The sequence below is a fragment of the Sturnira hondurensis genome, unplaced genomic scaffold (genome assembly GCF_014824575.4).
Source record: "Sturnira hondurensis isolate 20B ecotype Veracruz unplaced genomic scaffold, ASM1482457v3 Scaffold0021490, whole genome shotgun sequence".
Taxonomy (NCBI): Eukaryota; Metazoa; Chordata; class Mammalia; order Chiroptera; family Phyllostomidae; genus Sturnira; species Sturnira hondurensis.
The window spans coordinates 525,196-544,247 of record NW_028094121.1 but is presented as its reverse complement, the minus strand read 5'-3'; the positions used below and the strand labels follow the sequence as shown (position 1 = coordinate 544,247).

At 44.6% G+C, this 19,052-nt stretch overlaps 2 protein-coding genes across 2 annotated transcripts in view; one reads left to right on the top strand and one right to left on the bottom strand.

Moving 5' to 3' along the window:
• Positions 1-8,927, top strand: part of RIMKLA (ribosomal modification protein rimK like family member A) — a 30,338-nt gene extending 21,411 nt beyond the window's left edge. Inside the window, exons 4-5 of the mRNA XM_037032500.1 lie at positions 4,635-4,838; positions 6,844-8,927. Of these exons, the coding sequence (XP_036888395.1) occupies positions 4,635-4,838; positions 6,844-7,334 (695 nt within the window). The 3' untranslated portion in view covers positions 7,335-8,927. The remainder of the gene's footprint in view (positions 1-4,634; positions 4,839-6,843) is intronic.
• The window catches only part of ZMYND12 (zinc finger MYND-type containing 12), a 62,410-nt gene that overhangs the window by 9,325 nt on the left and 34,033 nt on the right, over positions 1-19,052 (bottom strand). The window lies entirely within an intron of this gene.

Below are 19,052 nucleotides of genomic sequence, written 5' to 3'. Positions count from 1 at the left end.
CTTTTCTTTGTTCCCTTCCTTCCTGCCTTCCTTCCTTTCATTCATTCATTCATTCTTGATTTGTTTTATGATAGCCATCTTAGTGGATATAATGTGGTATCTTACTGTGGTTTTTATTTATGTTTCCTTAGTGGCTAATGATGTTGAACATCTTTTCATGTGTTTATTGGCCATTTGTATGTCTTCTTTGGAGAAATGTCTATTCAGATCCTTTGCCCATTTTCAATTGGGTTATTTGTCTTTTTATTGTTGAATTTTTAAGAGTTATTTATTATGTTCTGGCTGTTATACCCTATCAGACATATAATTTAAACATGTTTTCCCCCTACTCTATAGATTGTCTTTTCACTTTCTTTTTTTCAATATATTTTACTGATTATGCTATTACAGTTGTCCTTATATTTCCCCTTTGCCCCCCTCCACCTGATACCCCCTTCCCTCCAGCAACACCCCCCCCACCCGCACTTAGTTCAAGTCCATGGGTCGTGCATGCAAGTTCTTCGGCTTCTCTATTTCCTATATTATTCTTAACCACCCCCTGTCTATTTTGTACCTAACAGTTATGCTTCTTAAACCCTGCCCCTTTTCCCCCATTCTCCCCCTTCCCCCTCCCTCTGTAACCCTCCGTATGATCTCCACATCTATGGTTCTATTTCTGTTCTAGTTGTTTGCTGAGTTTGTTCTTGTTTTTGTTTAGATTCAGTTATTGATAGTTGTGAGTTTGTTTCATTTTAATGTTCATAGTTTTGATCTTCTTCTTTTTCTTAAATAAGTCCCTTTAGCATTTCATATAATAAAGACATGGTGATGATGAACTCCTTAAATTTGATCTTATCTGAGAAGCACTTTATCTGCCCTTCCATTCTAAATGAAAGCTTTGCTGGATAGAGCAATCTTGGATGTAGGTCCTTGCCCTTCATGACTTGGAATAGTTCTTTCCAGCCCCTTCTTGCCTGCAAGGTTTCTTTTGAGAAACCAGCTGATGGTCTTATGGGAACTCCTTTGTAGGTGGCTCTCTTCTTTTCTCTTGTTCCTTTTAACATTCTTTATCTTTAACCTTTGGCATTTTAATTATGATGTTTCTCGGTGTAGTCCTCTTCTGGTTCAACTTATTTGGGACTCTCTGTGCTTCCTGGACTTGTATAGCTATTTTTTTTTTGCCAAATTAGGGAAGTTTTCTTTCATTTTTTCAAATAAGTTTTCCATTTCTTGCTCTTCCTCTTTTCCTTCTGACAGCCCTATGATTTGCATGTTGGCACTTTTGGAGATGTCCCAGAGTCTTCTTATTCTCTGCTCATTTTTTTTTTGAATTCTTGTTTCTTCATTCTGTACTGGTTGACTGTTTATTTCTTCCTTCTGTTCCAAATCATTAATTTGAATCCTGGCTTCTTTCCCTTCACTGTTGGTGCCCTGTGGATTTTTCTTTATTTCATTTAGTGTAGACTTCATTTCTTCCTTTATGCGTTTGCCAAACTTGGCTGAGTTCTCTGAGCATCTTTATCACCAGTGTTTGGAACTCTGCATCTTATAGGTTGGCCATCTCCATTTCACTTAGTTCATTTTCTGGGGTTTTGATTTGTTCTTTCCTTAGTCTCCTCAACTTGGCAGCCTCCCTGTGTTTGCTTCTGTGTATCAGGCAGAACTGCCTCTACTACCTGTCTTGGTTCACATGCTACATTTTAAGGGGTGGATCCTTAGGTATTTGCCAGGGTTGGACAACCTGCTTCACTGCTTTGTGGTGCTATATGTGGAGGAGGGATTGGAGAGAGAATAATGCCGCTTGCTGGGCCCTTGCCCCATTTCCAGTCACTTCACCCACCTCCCTTATGCAACTGGCGCCCTCTAGCTGTTGCTCTGGTGGTGGTTCCCAGAGTGGGTGGGTTTGCATAGGTTGTAGGACCATGGGGGCCCTTTAAACAGACTCTCTTGAGAGACCAGCAATTTCTTCCACCCCTCAACCCCTACTGGTTCTTACAGCCAGAAGTTATGAGGCTTTATTTTCCCAGCCCTGGGACCCTGGGCTGCGTGGTCTGGCCCGGGGCTGGGATCACTCACTCCCCAGATGTCCCTCCCAGTTTTTATTTGCAGCATGTGAATGTGGGACCACCGTTTCTGCCGGATGCCACCACCACCACCTTGCCACTGACACACCATGTCCTCTCTACTCTGGCTCCCTGTCGTCGCCCTTCCTGTCCATCTGGATGGATATTTCTTCTTTAAGTCTTTAGTTGTCTGACTTACATACAGTTCGCTTTTCTGGCAGTTTTGGTTGTTTTTTGTTTTGAGGTTAGCTGTGCTCCTTCTGATGGTTGTGCGAGGAGACAAAGCACGTCTGTATATGCCTCCATCTCGGCCGAATGTTTTCCACTTTCTTGGTAGTGCCCTTTGATGCACGAAAGTTTTTGATTTTGATGAAATCCAATCTATCTTGTCCTTTGGTTATTTGTGCTTTTGATGCCATTTTTGTGCTTACCTAATGCAGGGCCACACAAATTTACACCTATGTGTCCTTCTAAGTGTTTTATAGTTTTAGCCCTCCTTACTTTGGGTGTTTGACCCGTTTTGAGTTCAGTTTTGTATATGGTGTGATATAGAAGTCCAACTTCATTCTGTGGCATGTGGATATCCAGTTTTTCCAGTATCATTTGTTAAAGAAACTGTCCTTCCCCATTCAGTGTTCTTGGAACTCTTGTCAAAAATCAGCTGACAGTATGTGAGGGTTTATACTGAGCTCTCAGTTCTGTCATGTCGATCTATACATCTGTCCTTATCACAGGCCACACTGTCTTGATTACTGTAACTTCAGAGTAAGTTTTGAAATTGGGAAGTGTGAGTCCTCCAAATTTGTCCTTTTTCAAGGTTGTGTTGGCTATTTGGGGTCCCTTGCATTTCCATATGAATTCTAGGGTTACCTTGTCAGTTTCTGCAAAAAAGGAAGTTGGAATTTTAGTAGAGAATGCAATGAATCTGTGAACCAATTTGAAGAGTATTGCCATCTTAATAATAGTAAATCTTTCAATCCCTGAACATGGGACATCTGCTGAAATGTTTTATAGTTTGGGGTATATAAGTATTATACTCCTTTGATTAAATGTACCTAAATATTTATTCCTTTTAATACTGTTGTAAATACAATTGCATTCCTAATTTGATTTTCAGATTATTTATTGCTAGTTTCTTATTTATTGCTAGTTTCTTGGGGAAGTGGATAGGGAATAAACAAAGTTACAGTAGTTCTTAGACTCCAGTATATGAAAACAAATCTAAAGAAGACAGTGGACTGTCTGGTGTAGCCTGTGCCTTTGAGAAAGTGGCTAATCTGTAGACTTTATTTTTCTCATTTATAAAATAAAAAGAGCTATCCTTATCTAATGGCTTCACAAGACTAGTATGAAGTTTAAATGGAACAATGAAAAAGTATTTGGCACATCACAGATTATTAACCGATCTTAGTCCCTTCCCTCACTTCCTGCTCTCTTATCCCCCTTGCCTTAAAACTGTAGCTCGTGTGTTAACCAAAGACAAAACCCCATGTTAGAACCTCTCTGTGCCAGGAACCAAGGAACAGGTCTCTATCTCTAGCTCCCACCTCTGCTGAAAATCGAACCCCCAGTACCTGTGACTGAGCCCCAGCCTTCACCTGCCAGATGCCAGACGTCCTGGTACCAAATGTCCCACGTTTTGGAGACATATTTCCAATCTTTAATGCCACTAGGGCCAGATGCCCATCCCTCTTATTAAGACTTCAGAAAGGTCTCACTCCTCCTAAGATGGTTGTGTAAATTTTGAAAGAGTCATCCCAGATTAGCTAACCAGAATGCTCAGATTGGGTGTGCTCATGTCAGGTTTGCAGAGTAAACCATCGAGGACCCCTTAGCTAACGTGCAGGTGGAGAGCAGGTGCCAGGTAATTGCAAAGGCACTGGTCGTTCAGCAGAAAGGAATGCTTTCCCAAGACAGCCCTAGACGTATAGGTCCTGTCTTTTAGAATTAATAGGTATCGCCAAATAATTGGTTTCTTATATTTAAAAGGAGGAAGGATGTCTGTCAGCAGCGCCCTCTTTGAAATCCTAGAGTGTTTTTCATAGACCTCTCAGTGGGAAATCATACTGTGTTGTAGTTATCTTTCTTGGATCTCTCTCCATCTGTTTTGGAATTCCTGTGAAGTATGTTCAGTTATGTTCTGTCAATAATGACAGTTGCTTTGTGCGTCAAGTCCAGTTTGAGGTTTGGGGGATTTAAAAAATGAGTTGGATGTGGACCCTGCCTAATCCACATCCTTGGGGTGATAAGAAATGCTAATAACTCACTGTTTTGGAACTGATTTGACTAGATCCTTGGGATTTTACTTGGATCCCTTCTCTGTATTTGTGGAATATGTTATTATTTCATTTTGAAAAGACTGGTAGTAGAGGGGGACCATCCACATTATTAAGACCTGAGTAAAATGAAGAGAAAATAAGGTTCAGTTGTCACTCGATAAGAGGTAAAAGGCTAGGCAGAGAAGTAGAATGGGCCACAGTCAGGCAAGTTCAGAAAGAATTGATGACTGTGGGGCCAGGGGATGCTGGGAGGGCAAGGACAGGGTTCAGAGTCTTCTCTCACTCCTCCGGTTCTTTGTCTTTCCTCCTAAAGGAAAAGCTGTTTTTCTTGCAAGAGATAAGCATCACCTCTCGGACATCTGCCATCTGATCCGCCATGATGTGCCCTACCTGTTCCAGAAGTATGTGAAGGAGTCGCACGGAAAAGATATCCGGGTGGTGGTGGTCGGGGGCCGGGTGATAGGCTCCATGCTTCGCTGCTCCACAGACGGACGGATGCAGAGCAACTGCTCGCTCGGTAAGGTGTCGAAGCCCGCAGTCGGCCTGTAGGTTACAGGAGGCCCCGGGGTTCTTCAGCAGGGTGTTTGGGCCGTTTGGGAATGTGCACTAGTCCCTCCCGTCTTGTCAGACCCTATGCTCGGTGCTAGGGTCCACGGCTAAGAATGAGAAACAAGCCCTCTCCTCTGGCAGCAAGCAGTCCAAGAGGGGACAGGTGGGTATATGTGCTGTGACAGAGGTCGGGCCAGGGGTGTCAGGACACTGAGGTTGGACCCCTGTCCTGTTGTGTTGTGTTAGGACTTAGCCGTCAGGTTGTTCAAGAAAAAGTGACAGCTGGGTGAGGATGGACTGAAGGCCTAAGATAGGAGGCCAGGACACGAGTGTGGAAGCTGCTGTCACAGCTTGGGCAAGATTATAGTGAGGCTCTGAACTTAGGCAATGGCAGGAGGCACAGCATATTCTGCCTTTATAGCACAAATAAAAATTGTTCTTCTTATTTGTATAAGATTAGAAAGCTGCAGGTTACGTTTGGGTCAAATGCATAGCCCCACCCCATGGGCCAGTGAATGAAGCTTGTTGTGTCGTGGGGAACAAAGACGTCCCAGGAAGGCAGCGAGGTCTCGTCCCCCACGCAGAAAGCTATTGTCAACCTCGCTGAATGAATCTGAATGTTGGTTATGGGAAAGAAAAAACACCCTATAGTTAACTGTTTCCTAAGTCGCCAGATGAGTGTCCCAAGTGTAGTGACTAAGAAGGAGGCGGAGACATTGTTTTCATCTTTCCTTCACTGAGACTGGCTGAGCAGTTCCCATGAGCAGACTCTGGTAGATGGTGAGAGTGTAGCCATTAGTGAGAGAATCCTCGCCTGCCAGTAGTTTGTGGTCCAGTGAAGGAGGACACAGAACAAATCATGGTAAGATGTTGTGACACAGTGGTGTGATGGGAGCAAATTATACTGGGGGTTGACACAGTACTAAGTACCCTAACATATTATCTCATTTAATTTTCATGAGAACCATGTGCCGTTCCACAGTATATGTTATTGTTCAGTCTTTTTTAGTCACCTTAAAGAATCTATTCTCTAACAAGGAACAGTATGACTTTGTAATTTATCCACGTTACTTTTCTCGCTGAGCTGTTCTTACAGCCTTTCCTTCCTATAGTGTACTAGGTGGGGGACGGACAGTGTGAGGGTAAAGACATTAGTTATTGGACCTGAGAATTCAAGTCATAAGTCTTTCTAGGGACTGAAGGAGCAATTAAATTTGAGGTCTTAGCTGTTTAACAAATAAGAGCAATCACACTCTTTCTGTCCTTGGTATAGGATTTTGTCTCCCCATCTCTCTCTACTTAAAAAATAATAAGTTAATTCTGTTTTTTTCTAATTTAAAAGGGATACATTCTCAATGTAAAAAACTTCAAAAATATAGCAAAGTCAAATGAAAGATATTTATCATGAATCCCACCATCTAGAGAGAACTAATGCTAACATTGTGGTATCATTTCTTCCAATCTTTCTTTCCTAGTAATAGCCTTTTGCACAGTTTTGGTTACACTGTACAGTCTTTAATCCTACCCATTTTCCTATGGGATCACAAACTTTATGAGCATTGGGATTAATGGTTGTAAAATATGTTGTTTTCTTCTACTGCACAATACTTAGATTATAGTTTTGCATTTATTCATCAGCAACATTTATGGAGTGCTTCCCGTGTTCCAGCCACAGTGACTTTTCAGTATTTTAAATAGCTGCCATCAACATCTGTCTGCATCCGACTTTTTCTCTATTACATAAGATTATTTCCTTTGCCGTGGAATGACAGGGTCAGAGAACAAAAGCATTTTTAAGACTCTAGATAAGAAATGCCCATATCGTTTTCCCAAAGGGCACCCTGATTTCCATCCAGACCTTGAGTAGTGAAAATGCCCTGCTGTCGCCCTTACCCCTTCTCCTCCCAGAAGGCTCATTTGACTTGCCTATCAGTGTCTGACGTCATCATTACATGACTGTGCTTCCCTCGCAGGTGGCGTGGGCGTCATGTGCCCGCTGACAGAACAGGGCAAGCAGCTGGCCATTCAGGTGTCCAACATCCTGGGCATGGACTTCTGTGGCATTGATCTCCTCATCATGGATGACGGCTCCTTTGTGGTGTGTGAGGCAAACGCCAACGTTGGTTTCCTCGCCTTCGACCAGGCGTGCAACTTAGACGTGGGCGGGATCATTGCAGACTATGCCATGTCCTTGCTGCCCAATATTCAGACTGGGAAGATGGCCATCCTCCCAGGACTGTCCAGTCCCAGGGAAAAGAAAGAGCCAGATGGCTGTGCATCAGCTCAGGGAGTTGCAGAGAGCATCTACACCATCAACAACGGGTCTACCTCTAGTGAGAGCGAGCCTGAACTGGGCGAGGTCCGGGGCTCCTCCGTGAGCTCACCGGGGCCCCTGCCACCCACGCTGCCCGAACCCAGCTACAACATTAACAACAGGATCGCTTCCGAATTAAAACTGAAGTGAATTCCTGCTTTTCCAGCAGCATCTAAGCCAAATCCTACTGCTTTCCTAGTAGTTTTGAATGAATAAAATCTGGGCTAATGTGATTTCATTTGCACAGAAACTAGAAATCCCATCTGGGCACTCAGCATTCTTTCTAACGATGATTTAAGCAAATGGCCTAGCTTTGTGGTTTTTACAAAGACCAATCTAAAAACACTCACCGAGAACAACATCCTGGCTGATCAATTTGGAGCGAGGTCTGCTGCAAGCACTTGGATATCACGACTTATTTTAAGGCACTGACTCTGTGCTGCTGCTTCTGGCTTTTCGTAATAGAACCCATTCACTCATAAAGGCTCCTGGAAATACTGTACTCAGAAGCAACCTCCGGAGAAAGGCGTGTGCAGAAGAGGTGGAATGTGACTGCAGTTATGTGCTTTTCGTTAAGAGAGGGGTGTGTGTGTGCACGCGCATGCGCGCGCGTGCGCAAGAGAGATGCTTGGAGAGTACACAGTTCGAATAGTAATTAGAGGATGGATCTCTGTTCCCCATCAATCAGCATTTTAACCATATTTCTATGACACTCAGGATATGGTGTTCTAGGGAGCTTCCTCATTAGCATTTTCAATGAAGCACTTCATCGAGAATAAAATTGAACTTTCTTCGACTTCACTGGTTGGCAGATGTCCTGCTCTGCGACTGGGGCGCTCTACACATTGCTTTGCCATTCCACATTTATAGACCCTGCGTCAACTAACGCTAGCCCCAGCAGCCTCTCGTACCTTTGCTGCCTTTGGCCTCAACTGGAAATGCACTTCAGTGAGCTAGGGGCCACACACTTTATTTCTTAAATGTGCACTAGAACCAAACACCATGGACTTTCTTTTCAGTGGACAACTTTCCCTTGTCATCCTGAAGCCATTGGTTTATGTCATGGAAGATATAATCATTTAATCATTTATACTGGAAGATAATCATTTCCCCCTCCTCTCCTGAAGCTTTGTGTACTGCTTGGCTGTAGGAGGGCTTTAATTTTTTTTGTCCAAGTTGGTATTGTGGGTTTATTAGTTAGATACAGCCATTGGAAATACAATCCAATCCCCTTGACATTCTAGTCTAACCCAGGTTCCAGAGACCTGTCCTTACCCACTTTTCCAAACTGGGGAGACTCAAGTAGCAGGACTTACTCGTTGCACATTTTGCAGGGGAGTTAGATAATGTCCACATGATACCAAGTGCTTTTCATTTCAGCTCTTCGAGCAGTAGATGACGATGCTTCCCTTCCGTGGAAGCGGAGCGTTCCCCTTCTGCCGCACAAAGTAGGAATGAAATGAGCAAGGCCACCTTTGTAACCAAATACACCAAATCACACGTGCTCAAGAGCTGCCAGAATCGGGGTCGTTTCCTTGGGAGACCATACTCTTGAGCTGCAATGTTGCATGTGCCAAGAACACACAGAATCCCTGTTTGGAGTTATCTTTGAAATGAGGCGAGGAGAGAGGGCTTACAACCTCACAGTCAGGTCTTGTTTTTACACCACCCTCCCCAGAGGTAGTCCCAATTCCATCACCTGTTTTATTTATTGGACTTAGCTTCCAATGCTCTTTGGCTGTTAAAAAAAAAAACACTGGGTGAAAAATAAATCTATCTTTACAGGACAAAGACTTAACAACACTGAGAAAGCTTATAAGGAGACAGTTTTCAAAGATGGCTCTAGAAATGTTCTGAGTGAGGCCAGCTTCACTAGGACTAAACGTACGTCTTTGCAAGGTGACTACTTTGAAGGCAGCAACACCCATCTGGGGGCATAAACTCCTGTACTTGTTCCACTGTCGATGTAAAATATGTATAAGGTCAAACAATTGCATTGTTTTCACAACACATTTAAGTAGAAATTGGCTTTTAAAATACTGTGGCTAAAAATCAGACCTCACCATGTAACGGCTGTACATTCGGAAAAATGCTCTGCACCGTGTAATGGAGATGCTGCACTACACAGTCCTGCATAAGGTGCACACCCCCACCTGTAACTCTACTGATACGTCCTATAGAGTTGGAAATGGTACTACTTCACCTTTCTATGGGTCGAGACATGTATTTTACGTTTACCACTCGGGGTATGTTGAGCAGGATAGTTCTAGGTCTGTCCTTTCTGGATTTGGCCTGATGCTTTCTTCGTCAGCATCTGAACCAGGCGATGGCCTTCTGGAAGCTGCATTCACTCATTCTGACCGTGTAGTGTTAGCCCAGCCTTCTCACTTTATCTAAAAGCCTGCTCATGGGCCCTGTCCTGAACAGAGCAGCTAGAGACTGCGTCCAGATTTGTCAAAGGGGGCTCGTTTTCCAGCTGCTCATGACAGCTGTAGTCTTTGGCATCATCACTTGGAATCTAGCCCTGTCTGGGAGCAGGGAAAGCTGGATCACAGCTGGACCATAGTCCCCCTCCAGGGTTTTCTACACTGGCTGTGGGCTCTGCACCTCAGTCAGGTGGCTGGGCCACACGTCACAGCTGCCCAGAAGCCCTGCTGGGAGGAACATGGGCACAGAGCCAGACCCTGGCTCTGCTCTGGCTCTCCCTTTAAGCAGCTGATTGAACCCATACGATCAAGTGGTCTCTGCTTCCATTTTTCAATTCTTCAGGTAGGGAAGGTGCCTATTCTGTTTACCTTTTGGGGGTACTTTGAAGTTGGAGTTCGTTCATGAGACTGTATTATATGGGAGGTGGTGCAGGAATACCTCCCACACCTGGTTTTATAACAGTTGCTCATCACCCCTCCTCTGAGTTAAGGGAGAAAGAGACCATGAATTATGGGCATTAACACACTAAACAGTGGTAGAGACTCTAAAAAAAGGATGCAGTTTCTCAGAGGCTTCACAACCTGGAAGAAGTAAGGCTCACAGTGTATCCAAGCAGCTGGCTGGGTGTTACCATATATAACCTGAAACTCTTGACTCTTGTATACCAACTACCAGTCTTCTATAACAAATTGCCATGTCTGTGTATGGTCTTCCCATTGTCTAGTAGTAGCATCTTGAAACTGGCCAAAACTTGAATGCCAATAGCTCAGTCACTCAGAATATATATGATTCTGCATTGGGAAAAATGTCTATGCTATCTGATTGATGATGGGTCTGGGGCTTTTGGTCTTTAGGATCTGATAAGCAATATAAATGTCACAATTACAGGCTCGTGGCTCCTAGGTGAGAGGGCATCCCATGACAGTTGGGCACAGGGTGAAGGGAAGGAGAAAGGTCTGGTGTAGTTTTATGGCATTCCAGTGAGAGAGAGAAGAAACTGGGATCGTTTGGAATTCGATCCACTCTAGTGGAGAGAAGGAAGAAATGGTGGCTCTTCTGTGGGTTGTTTTAATGAAAGAATCATGAAAGTATATTGGTAAGAGGTAGGGGTCTATTAAAATTATTCTGTATAAATAGGACACATGGGTTCCCATCCACCTCTGTTAAAATGGGAGAGACATGCCTCGTTCCTTCTTTAAGGCTCAATAGACGCTGGTCTTGAGAGCACTCTGAATGTAAATCAGGAGACCGAAGCAGGTAACTGTGCTTCCAAGGTCATCCAAGTAATAGCTGACCCTCCCGTAAGTGAATGGACCAGAATAACCTGTGTGGGGAAGCCCAGAGCCATAGCTCTCTCAGGTGGGTTTAAGGTCATTTCAGAGAGTGAATCCAAAGTCAGTAAAACAGGCCACTTCAGCTTATCACTTGCCTTTGCCCCTGGAGGTGAGGCTTCTGTTTGCTGTCAGTCTGTGCAGACGTTTTGGGAAGAGCCCTGACAACAATCATCCTTGTCACTGTCCTTGAAGTTGGTGTTCTTAGACGTGTGGTCTGATGGGAACCCCATTACTGTTTTTGGCTGTCTCAGAGACTCCAGAGGCAATCAATGCCTTAAAGTGTTTCACCTGAAAGACCATCCTTCTCGGGAATATATTGTTTTAATTCTTTGTTAAAACTGCATTACACTTCCATTCCAGGCCTCTGGGTGGGCCCTGCAGCTCTCCCTTCTGAAATTCACAAAGCAGAATACAAAAAGGTTCCTTCAAGCCATTCAGTTTCCTTGTCCAGGTGTGATTTCCATGCCAAAACGAGGCACTATCCTGGGCCTGGTGCTGGCATCCCAACCAGGTAGCAGTCTTGCTCTGTCGTTTCCTGTTCACTGAGGCTCCAAGGCAACGCTAAGTCACCTACTGAGCCAGATTTGAGGCCACAGGAATAATAGCATTCTGGAGACCAGTGCAGTCCCCATTGTAGAGCTGAGGGATCTAAATCCCAGAGGCCAAGGTCACTTATCTGGTCAGCTGCAAGGCTGGGACCCAGGAAGCCTGGCTGCCATCCAGTTCAGCACGCTTCCAGAGGTGGCTCTTTTCTTCCATGGTGTCTAGCACTTGCTGCCATCCTGGACCTTCCCTCTGCCCATCCCCCTCTACTGAGCGTCTGCCCTGGGTTAAGACACCTGCAAGCCTTTCAAGCTGGTGTTGCTGTGCCATCTGTGGAGGATTCAGCACTAGGATGGTGTTTCGGTGAGAGCCCCAAAGGCATGTATGAGATTCCCACGGTGCCAGTGGGCTCATGGCCCAGGCCCTCCTTCGACCCCCTAAGATCACTTAGCCCTGCTTCAACCCACCAGGGATCAGATGTGAGGAGGAGGCCCCTACACAGCTGACTAAAAGCCTCCTTGGCCCCAACTGGGCTCACGTTCCCTCGCTGTGAAATATTTTGGGTTTGTGGGCCTCGGTGGAGGCCAAGGGCTTGAAGGTCCCAAACTTCTCCTGTCAGACACACCTGAGACGTGTCCCTGAAGATACACGTCTTCTAGCTGCCATCAGCCACAGGTAAAAGTTCCCTCCCACTTCCAGTTCCACAATGCATCCCCCTTGCAGCCAGTCACTAGGTGCGGAGTCTTCCTTGTAGCCCAGATACCAGCTGGGCACCTCCTGCCCCCGAGACCCAGACAAGTCTGGTAACTGGGCCTGTGGATCTCTATGATTTCTAAGGGGCTTATATTTGGGCAGTCAGTGCTGAGTCCAGAATTCTGCTACCTCATTTTAAGCAACAGCGGTGCGTCACCCATCTGCTGCATTGGCTGGGACGAAGCTCTGTTCCCTCTCCCATTTCCACACATACCACCAAAGTTCAAATGAGTCCATGCGCATGCATGCACATATGCCTGTGTATTTCAGTGATGGGGGGAAGTGGAAGATGTTCCAGCATGAAGACATGGCACCCCCACTCATAAGATGCTCTTGCCATACACTGTAGAGGAACCCACTCACCTTCCACTCCACATGCTACCTGTCTCCCTTCTTGGGATAAAGTAAATCCATTTAGGTTTTCATGTACAGCAGTATTGCCATTCCTATTCTTAATTTGATTCCTGCCAACACTGTTTCCTTCATGATTTCACCTACCACGGGTGGCTTACTAAAGGCATTTTCCTGGACAAAGATGGTTCCCTCCTTGAAGGAAACAAGTGTCATCTCTTAAGGTGATACACATTTCATCCCCACTACACTAGCCAAGTCATCCCAACAACTACATTCACCACTAGCTGCCAGAGTCTTCCCACTTTACGGAGGGCAACACGGACTTGCAGAAATGGTGCCGGTTTGAGCTAGACAGTCCCAGTTCGGGTGCTGACTCATTAACTTACAGCTTCTGTGACCGAGGGAAAGTCACTTAATCTTGCTAAACTTTTGTTTCATCACCTATAAATGTGACAAACACAATAATGGATGTAAAGCACTTAACCATATGCCTGGCTTTTCAGCAGGTTCCTCTCCTTTGGCTTCCTCTGCTGTCAGCTATCAAACAGTGCCTGCCTGTGCATCATGGCTCAATGCCAAGGGATAAAAGCTGGCAGACAGCAGCTTTACAGCTGGAGAAAAGACATGCCGGGGAGGGCGGGGAGGGCTGGCGGCTGCTCAAGCATGCTGTGGCTTAGGCTTAGTGATTGGAGGGTCCCGTCCTGCCTTGAGATTCTATGAAGCTATAGTGTAAGATATAGGGGGTGTATTTGGCTTAGAAAAGTCCTGGAGGAATAGCTGCCTCCAACAACTGGGAGGCTGGAAAACCGTGAGCAACCTGACCTTGGGTGATTTAGCACCTGGTTTCTTTGGCTCTTCCTGTATTAGGTTTGCTGGCTTTGCATCAAATGGAAGGAGGAGGTGCCAGGGCCTTGAATTAAATCTGTCAAACAGAGGGTAGGAGACTGCAGAAGGCCAGGGGTCCGCTCAGGCAACTCCAAGTCCAACAGCACCATCTGGACCTGGCAGGGATGGCAGCCCTGAGATCAGAGGGAACTAGCCCAGAAAGCCGATAAAATTGGGCTGACTGGGACTCACAGGATCTCCTGTTTAGAAAGAACTCTGATCTCTGATAAGGGGAGAGCTGGGGCTTTTAACTACTCTACAGAGCTAATACAGGTAGGTCTTGGTGAAGGCCGGACTAGGCAGGTAGCTGGTTGGCTCAGTCCTACCTGGAGGTGCCCAGAATACCAGTGGTGTGTTACAGCTGGCTTGCAGCGGCCCAAGAACAGGCTGTTAAATTTTCGGGAATTTTATGACCTGGTCGTTAAACACAGCCATCATTAAAAACTATCCATAAATTATAAAAACCCATAACTAAATACACTATATTAAAGACAGGCTAGTACTCAAAATTCATCACTTTCTGATTATTTCAGTACATTTTACCATCTACACTCTCAAGGTTTTTGACACCTGTTGTATTTCTGTGGTGGAAACACCACAGAACCGTGTGCTATGTGCATCTATTCTCAACGCCACTACTCAGTGACGCCCGGAGGGGTAGCTTGAAGCCAGCCACGGTGGCAGCATTTCCCCCACTGAGAAGGGAGAATACTGCCTGTCACATTCCCCCCATGGGGAGCTGGTGGTCAAACACTTATCAGCACACCACAGCCCCTGGGGGACTGAGAAAGAAATCAAATACAACTGTAATAGCATAGTAAATAAAATACAATTTTTAAAAAAAGTTGATAAGCATTGAAACATCTTAGTCCTGGGCAGTAGCCTGTGCAATGTATGTCTCAGAAGCCAGTGCCCTAGGATAATGCGCAGGACTGACTTGGAGGAAAGGAACTCTTTAAAGCACTCCTTTTCAGCTTGTTCTGTCTTGCCTCTGTTTTTCACACATGAGAAATCAGTTTAATTTGCTCCTAAACGTATGGAGTGACTTGCGAGGTCTGTCTCACCTGTGGGCTGTACTTCAACTAAGTTCTCTCCTGAAAGTGAATGGTAGTTTTCCTGCCTCAGTGGCAACCTGAAAATGTGCTGTAAAAATCATATCTTGCCCTGGCTGGTGTAGCTCAGTGGATTGAGCATGGGCCTGTGAAGCAACGGGTTGCTGGTTCGATTCCCAGTCAGGGCACATGCCTGGGTTGCAGGCCAGGTCCCCAGTAGGGGACACAGGAGAGGCAACCATACATTGATGTTTCTCTTCCTCTCTTTCTCCTTCCTGTCCCCCCTCTCTAAAAATAAATAAAATATTTTTTAAAAAATCATATCTTAACTAGGTACCAAAAGAGCTCATTTCCCAGTGACTTATACAGCAATAACAATGTTAACTTCTCCAACAGAGAAGAAGTCATTTATAAATGATTGTTTTGCTGTTTTTGCTTTTATTAAAATTATTACTATGGAACAGAATGCTTTGTTTGCCTTTGTCCCCAGAATTCTATGTCTTCTGGTTGTTCTTTTAAAGTAGAATCACATGCTGAATCCACATTTTATTATATTCATATCATAAACTGAAGAAAAACCTCCACGGAAACTTCATCCTATTCACTTGCACGCCAGCTGCATTCTGAAAAACCATAATTTTCCTTTCAAACACAGAGTGTCTTCTGAATCATAATATTGCCAACTCTCAACTGTCAGGATGATGGAGGAAAACACTAATGCAGATGGTACGAGCTTGTCATGGGCCTGCTCAGCATGCTCTCCTGGACTGACACGTGAAGTCAGATTCAAATAGTAAGTGAGAGCTGAGAGCCATCAAACATGGCTGCACGGCACAGTAAAGGCCCCAGGGGACTGAAAGAATCTATCCCAAAGAATTCTGACAGGTCGGGCTGAGCCCTCGGGACCTGTGGTCTGCAGACATTTCCAAAGGTTTCCTGGGAGAAACAGTGATAAGACCTTTAGGAACCAGCTATGGTCGGCACAGGTCTGGGACCCTATGAGGGCCAGGGGCCTGAGCTGAGTGAACAGAGTCATGGGGATAATGTTGCTCACGCCCCAGAATGATTCAGGGATGTGCTACTATGTCCTACGGTTCAACCCAAACACCAGGGGGATGTGATCTATACTCCTTTTTAATTTTATATGAAAATCTTCAAAGTAGACAAAAGTAGACAGAATAATTTAGCAAGTTCCCCAGGTTTTAAAACTATCAAAAGCTTCTAGTTTTAAATCATACATTTCTTTTTCTTAAGCATTTTAAAACAAATCTCACAGGCCATGTCTTTTCTACCCTGCATAGGGCAGCAAGCATCTCTTTTTTTAAAGAGGGCATTTCTTTAAGCCTTTACCACAGATAACAAAGTGAACAGTAGTGCCTTGATCCCATCTAATTGCCAGTCCCATTCAAACTGCCCAGGTGCCTCACAGAGCTGCACGGAGCTGAAGACCGGCGTGTGAGGCTGGGCAGGAGGTACTTTGAAGGGGGTGGTGATTGTTTCCCACCATCCTAACCGGTAGCTTTGGCAGAAATCAGGCTGCAGACATCTTTCCCACGTGTTGGATCTTGGAAGTTCCTCCCCTCAAGGGATAAACCTATGAGACATCCCGTCTATTTTCCAGTGTCCCTCGGTCTTCCTCCCAGACTGCTGCAGCTTCTGTGGTGCTGGCCCCCATCTGGCTGTCACATGGTCTCCACTTCACTGCTTCCCCTGCAGCTGTGTCTTTCACTGCAGGGGTTTCCTAAACCAGGGAACAGCCTTCTCCCAAGAATTACTGTCCTCCCACCAGCCGCACCCTCCTGGACCCTCAGTGAGCCACCACTCTCAGGTCTCCCGAAGGGCCTTGGCTTCCTCGTTTGTTAGAAAACTGGGTGAACCCATCCTGGGTAAGGCAGAGACCAGGGGAGCAGCAGCACGCCGTGTCACATCGGAAGGCCCGCCTCTCACCAAAGGGACATGGCAACTGAGTGCACTGCTTGCTCAGAAAGTTGCTTCTGCTATAAAGAATATTATTAAGACAATTGGTAAAGTCTGAATATATATAAAGTCTGTATTTTATCACCCAATAGTATCATGTTAATGTTAACTTCCTGATATTAGTATATTTATGAGAATATGTAAGAAGGTGTCCTTGTTTTTAGAAAACACATATTAAACATTGAAGGACAAAGGGGCAGCCCTGGCTGGTGTAGCTCAGTGGATTGATCATGGGCTGTGAACCAAAGGGTCTCCCATTCGATTCCTCGTCAGGACACATGCGTGGGTTGCTTGTGGGCCAGGTCCCCAGTAGGGGGCGTGTGAGAGGCAACCACACATTGATGTTTCTCTTCCTCTCTTACTCCCTCCCTTCCTCTCTCTCTAAAAATAAATAAATAAAATCTTTTAAAAAATAAATAAAAGGAAAAAGGGTCAAAATGGCTTTCAAATGATTCATATTCCTGGGCAGCCACAGAGAGGAAATGATAAAGCAAATGTAGCATACTGTTAACATTTGGGGAATCTGGGTGAAAGGTTTGTGGGAACTCTCTGTGTGAATGAATAGTCTGAATAAATCTGAAATTACATCAGCCTCCTCTGCTGGGTTCACCTCTTCTCCATTAAACTTTCAGTTTCAAGGCATTGCCCAAGGCTCTCTTCTCTTCCCCATGTGACCTTCTGCATTCCCACGGTACGAACTGCCATCTACACAATACTCGCAATCTTTCAAACCCGAGCTTCTTTTCTTAATGTTAGATCGCATGTCCAGTTGCCTACCTTTCCATCTCTTCTCAAATGTCTCATAAATATCTCAAACTCTCCATGCCCCCATCTGGGTTCGCATTCTTATCTGTCCCCCACAAGCTCGCTCTTCTCCCAGGGCCTCCTCACCTGAGCGTACAAGGCCAACAGCTTGCTCAAACCGGAAAAAGGAAAAATTAGTCAAACCAGTAGTCATGTTTGGCTGCTATCTTTCCCATCCCCTACCTCCAATTTTGTTTCTTATGTTGAAACTTGACTTTCAAACTATTAATGATAATTTTTTATTGAAAAAAATTGTTCTTTCTTCATTAACATGTTCTGGAAAAGCAAAGGTTTGCAAGCAAAGGACAATGTTTATAATATAGCATCTTGGTTTTATATCCTGGTCTCAATTTTTATTTAAAAAAATAAATAAAAGGACAAAGGGGCAAAACTTACTTCCAAATGATTCATATTAATGGGTATCCACAAAGAGGAAATGATAAAGCATTACTTGTATGCTTTTAAAGTCTGCTGCTGTGTAAGTATTTATTAACTATTGACGGTGTATGCATACATATAAAATACAGTATTTATCTCCATCACATTATCAATGTTGGTGAATATCAGGAAAGACATACTTTTCCTATCAAACAAAATGATGACATGATTTGTCATGTAAGTGATGCTTTATAGTTTTTCTTGAAGCATTTACTTTCCCAAATGTTTGTTTCCTGGAACCTATTGTTCTTGAGGAATGTCATACTTCCAGAGCCATTATGAATACAGGGGCGCCTCACCCTGAATCCTGTAACGGGACCTACTGGTCGTGAGCAGTTTGCCTAATCCTGGTCATATGAGGACCGACTGCACAGGCCCATAGCGAGGCAGTGGTAATATGTTATGCAGCGGGACCGCAGGACGACCACTCAGAGGGAGTCTGTGCTACGTGCAGGTCCATAGACAGCATGACACAATCCGTAACGTTGCATATGTCCTTGCTGGTAGAAAAAAATTAGGCCTTTCAAGGATGATCCCTGGGCTCAGCACCTGCAAATGCTGCTGAAGAAGTTTGGGGAAAATATGATGACCTCGTGGGAAGGTGAGAGACACTGTTATCTCTGCAGAACTCCTGGTGCTCTTCACCCTGAGTGTACCTTTCCGGGTCAAGTAGACCACATTTCATGGGGATCTTCAGAATCAAGATGATGCCCTGCCTCTCTGTATAATGTATGGAAATGAGATACATTTCACTGAAGAGTGAAAAAAGCAGGGCAAAAATAAAACATTTTTAGATTAATGAAAGAAAGAAAATCTAAGAATTGGCCATCAGCAAACCCTCATAGTAGGAAATACTAAAGGATTTATTAGTAATGTAAGCCCAGATATAAGGTATGAAAAACAAGAAAGAATATGACTACTTTATAAAATGATAATTATGACTTGTGGATTTAAGATATATTTGAAATAAATAACAGTGATAATATATAACTTAGGGGAGAGTAAATGGAGTTAAGAAGTTTCAAATTCCTTGTATGTCCAGAATAAGTGTAAACATTCTGAATAACTTCAGTGTTGGGAACTGCCCTGCCTGGTTTCAGAAGCTGTAATCCCCCCGCCATGGCTAAGGCTGAGTTAGCGACCTTCAGACCATAAGCCACTAAGGAGACAAAGCTTATCTCCCTGGCAGGGGCACCGCCTCTGCTCCTTTTACTTCACCCTGCCTGGCCCCCAGTGCTTGATTGGCTAGCAAATGATGGGTAAGATTCCTGAAGGGAGGGATGACCTAAGACAGGCATGAT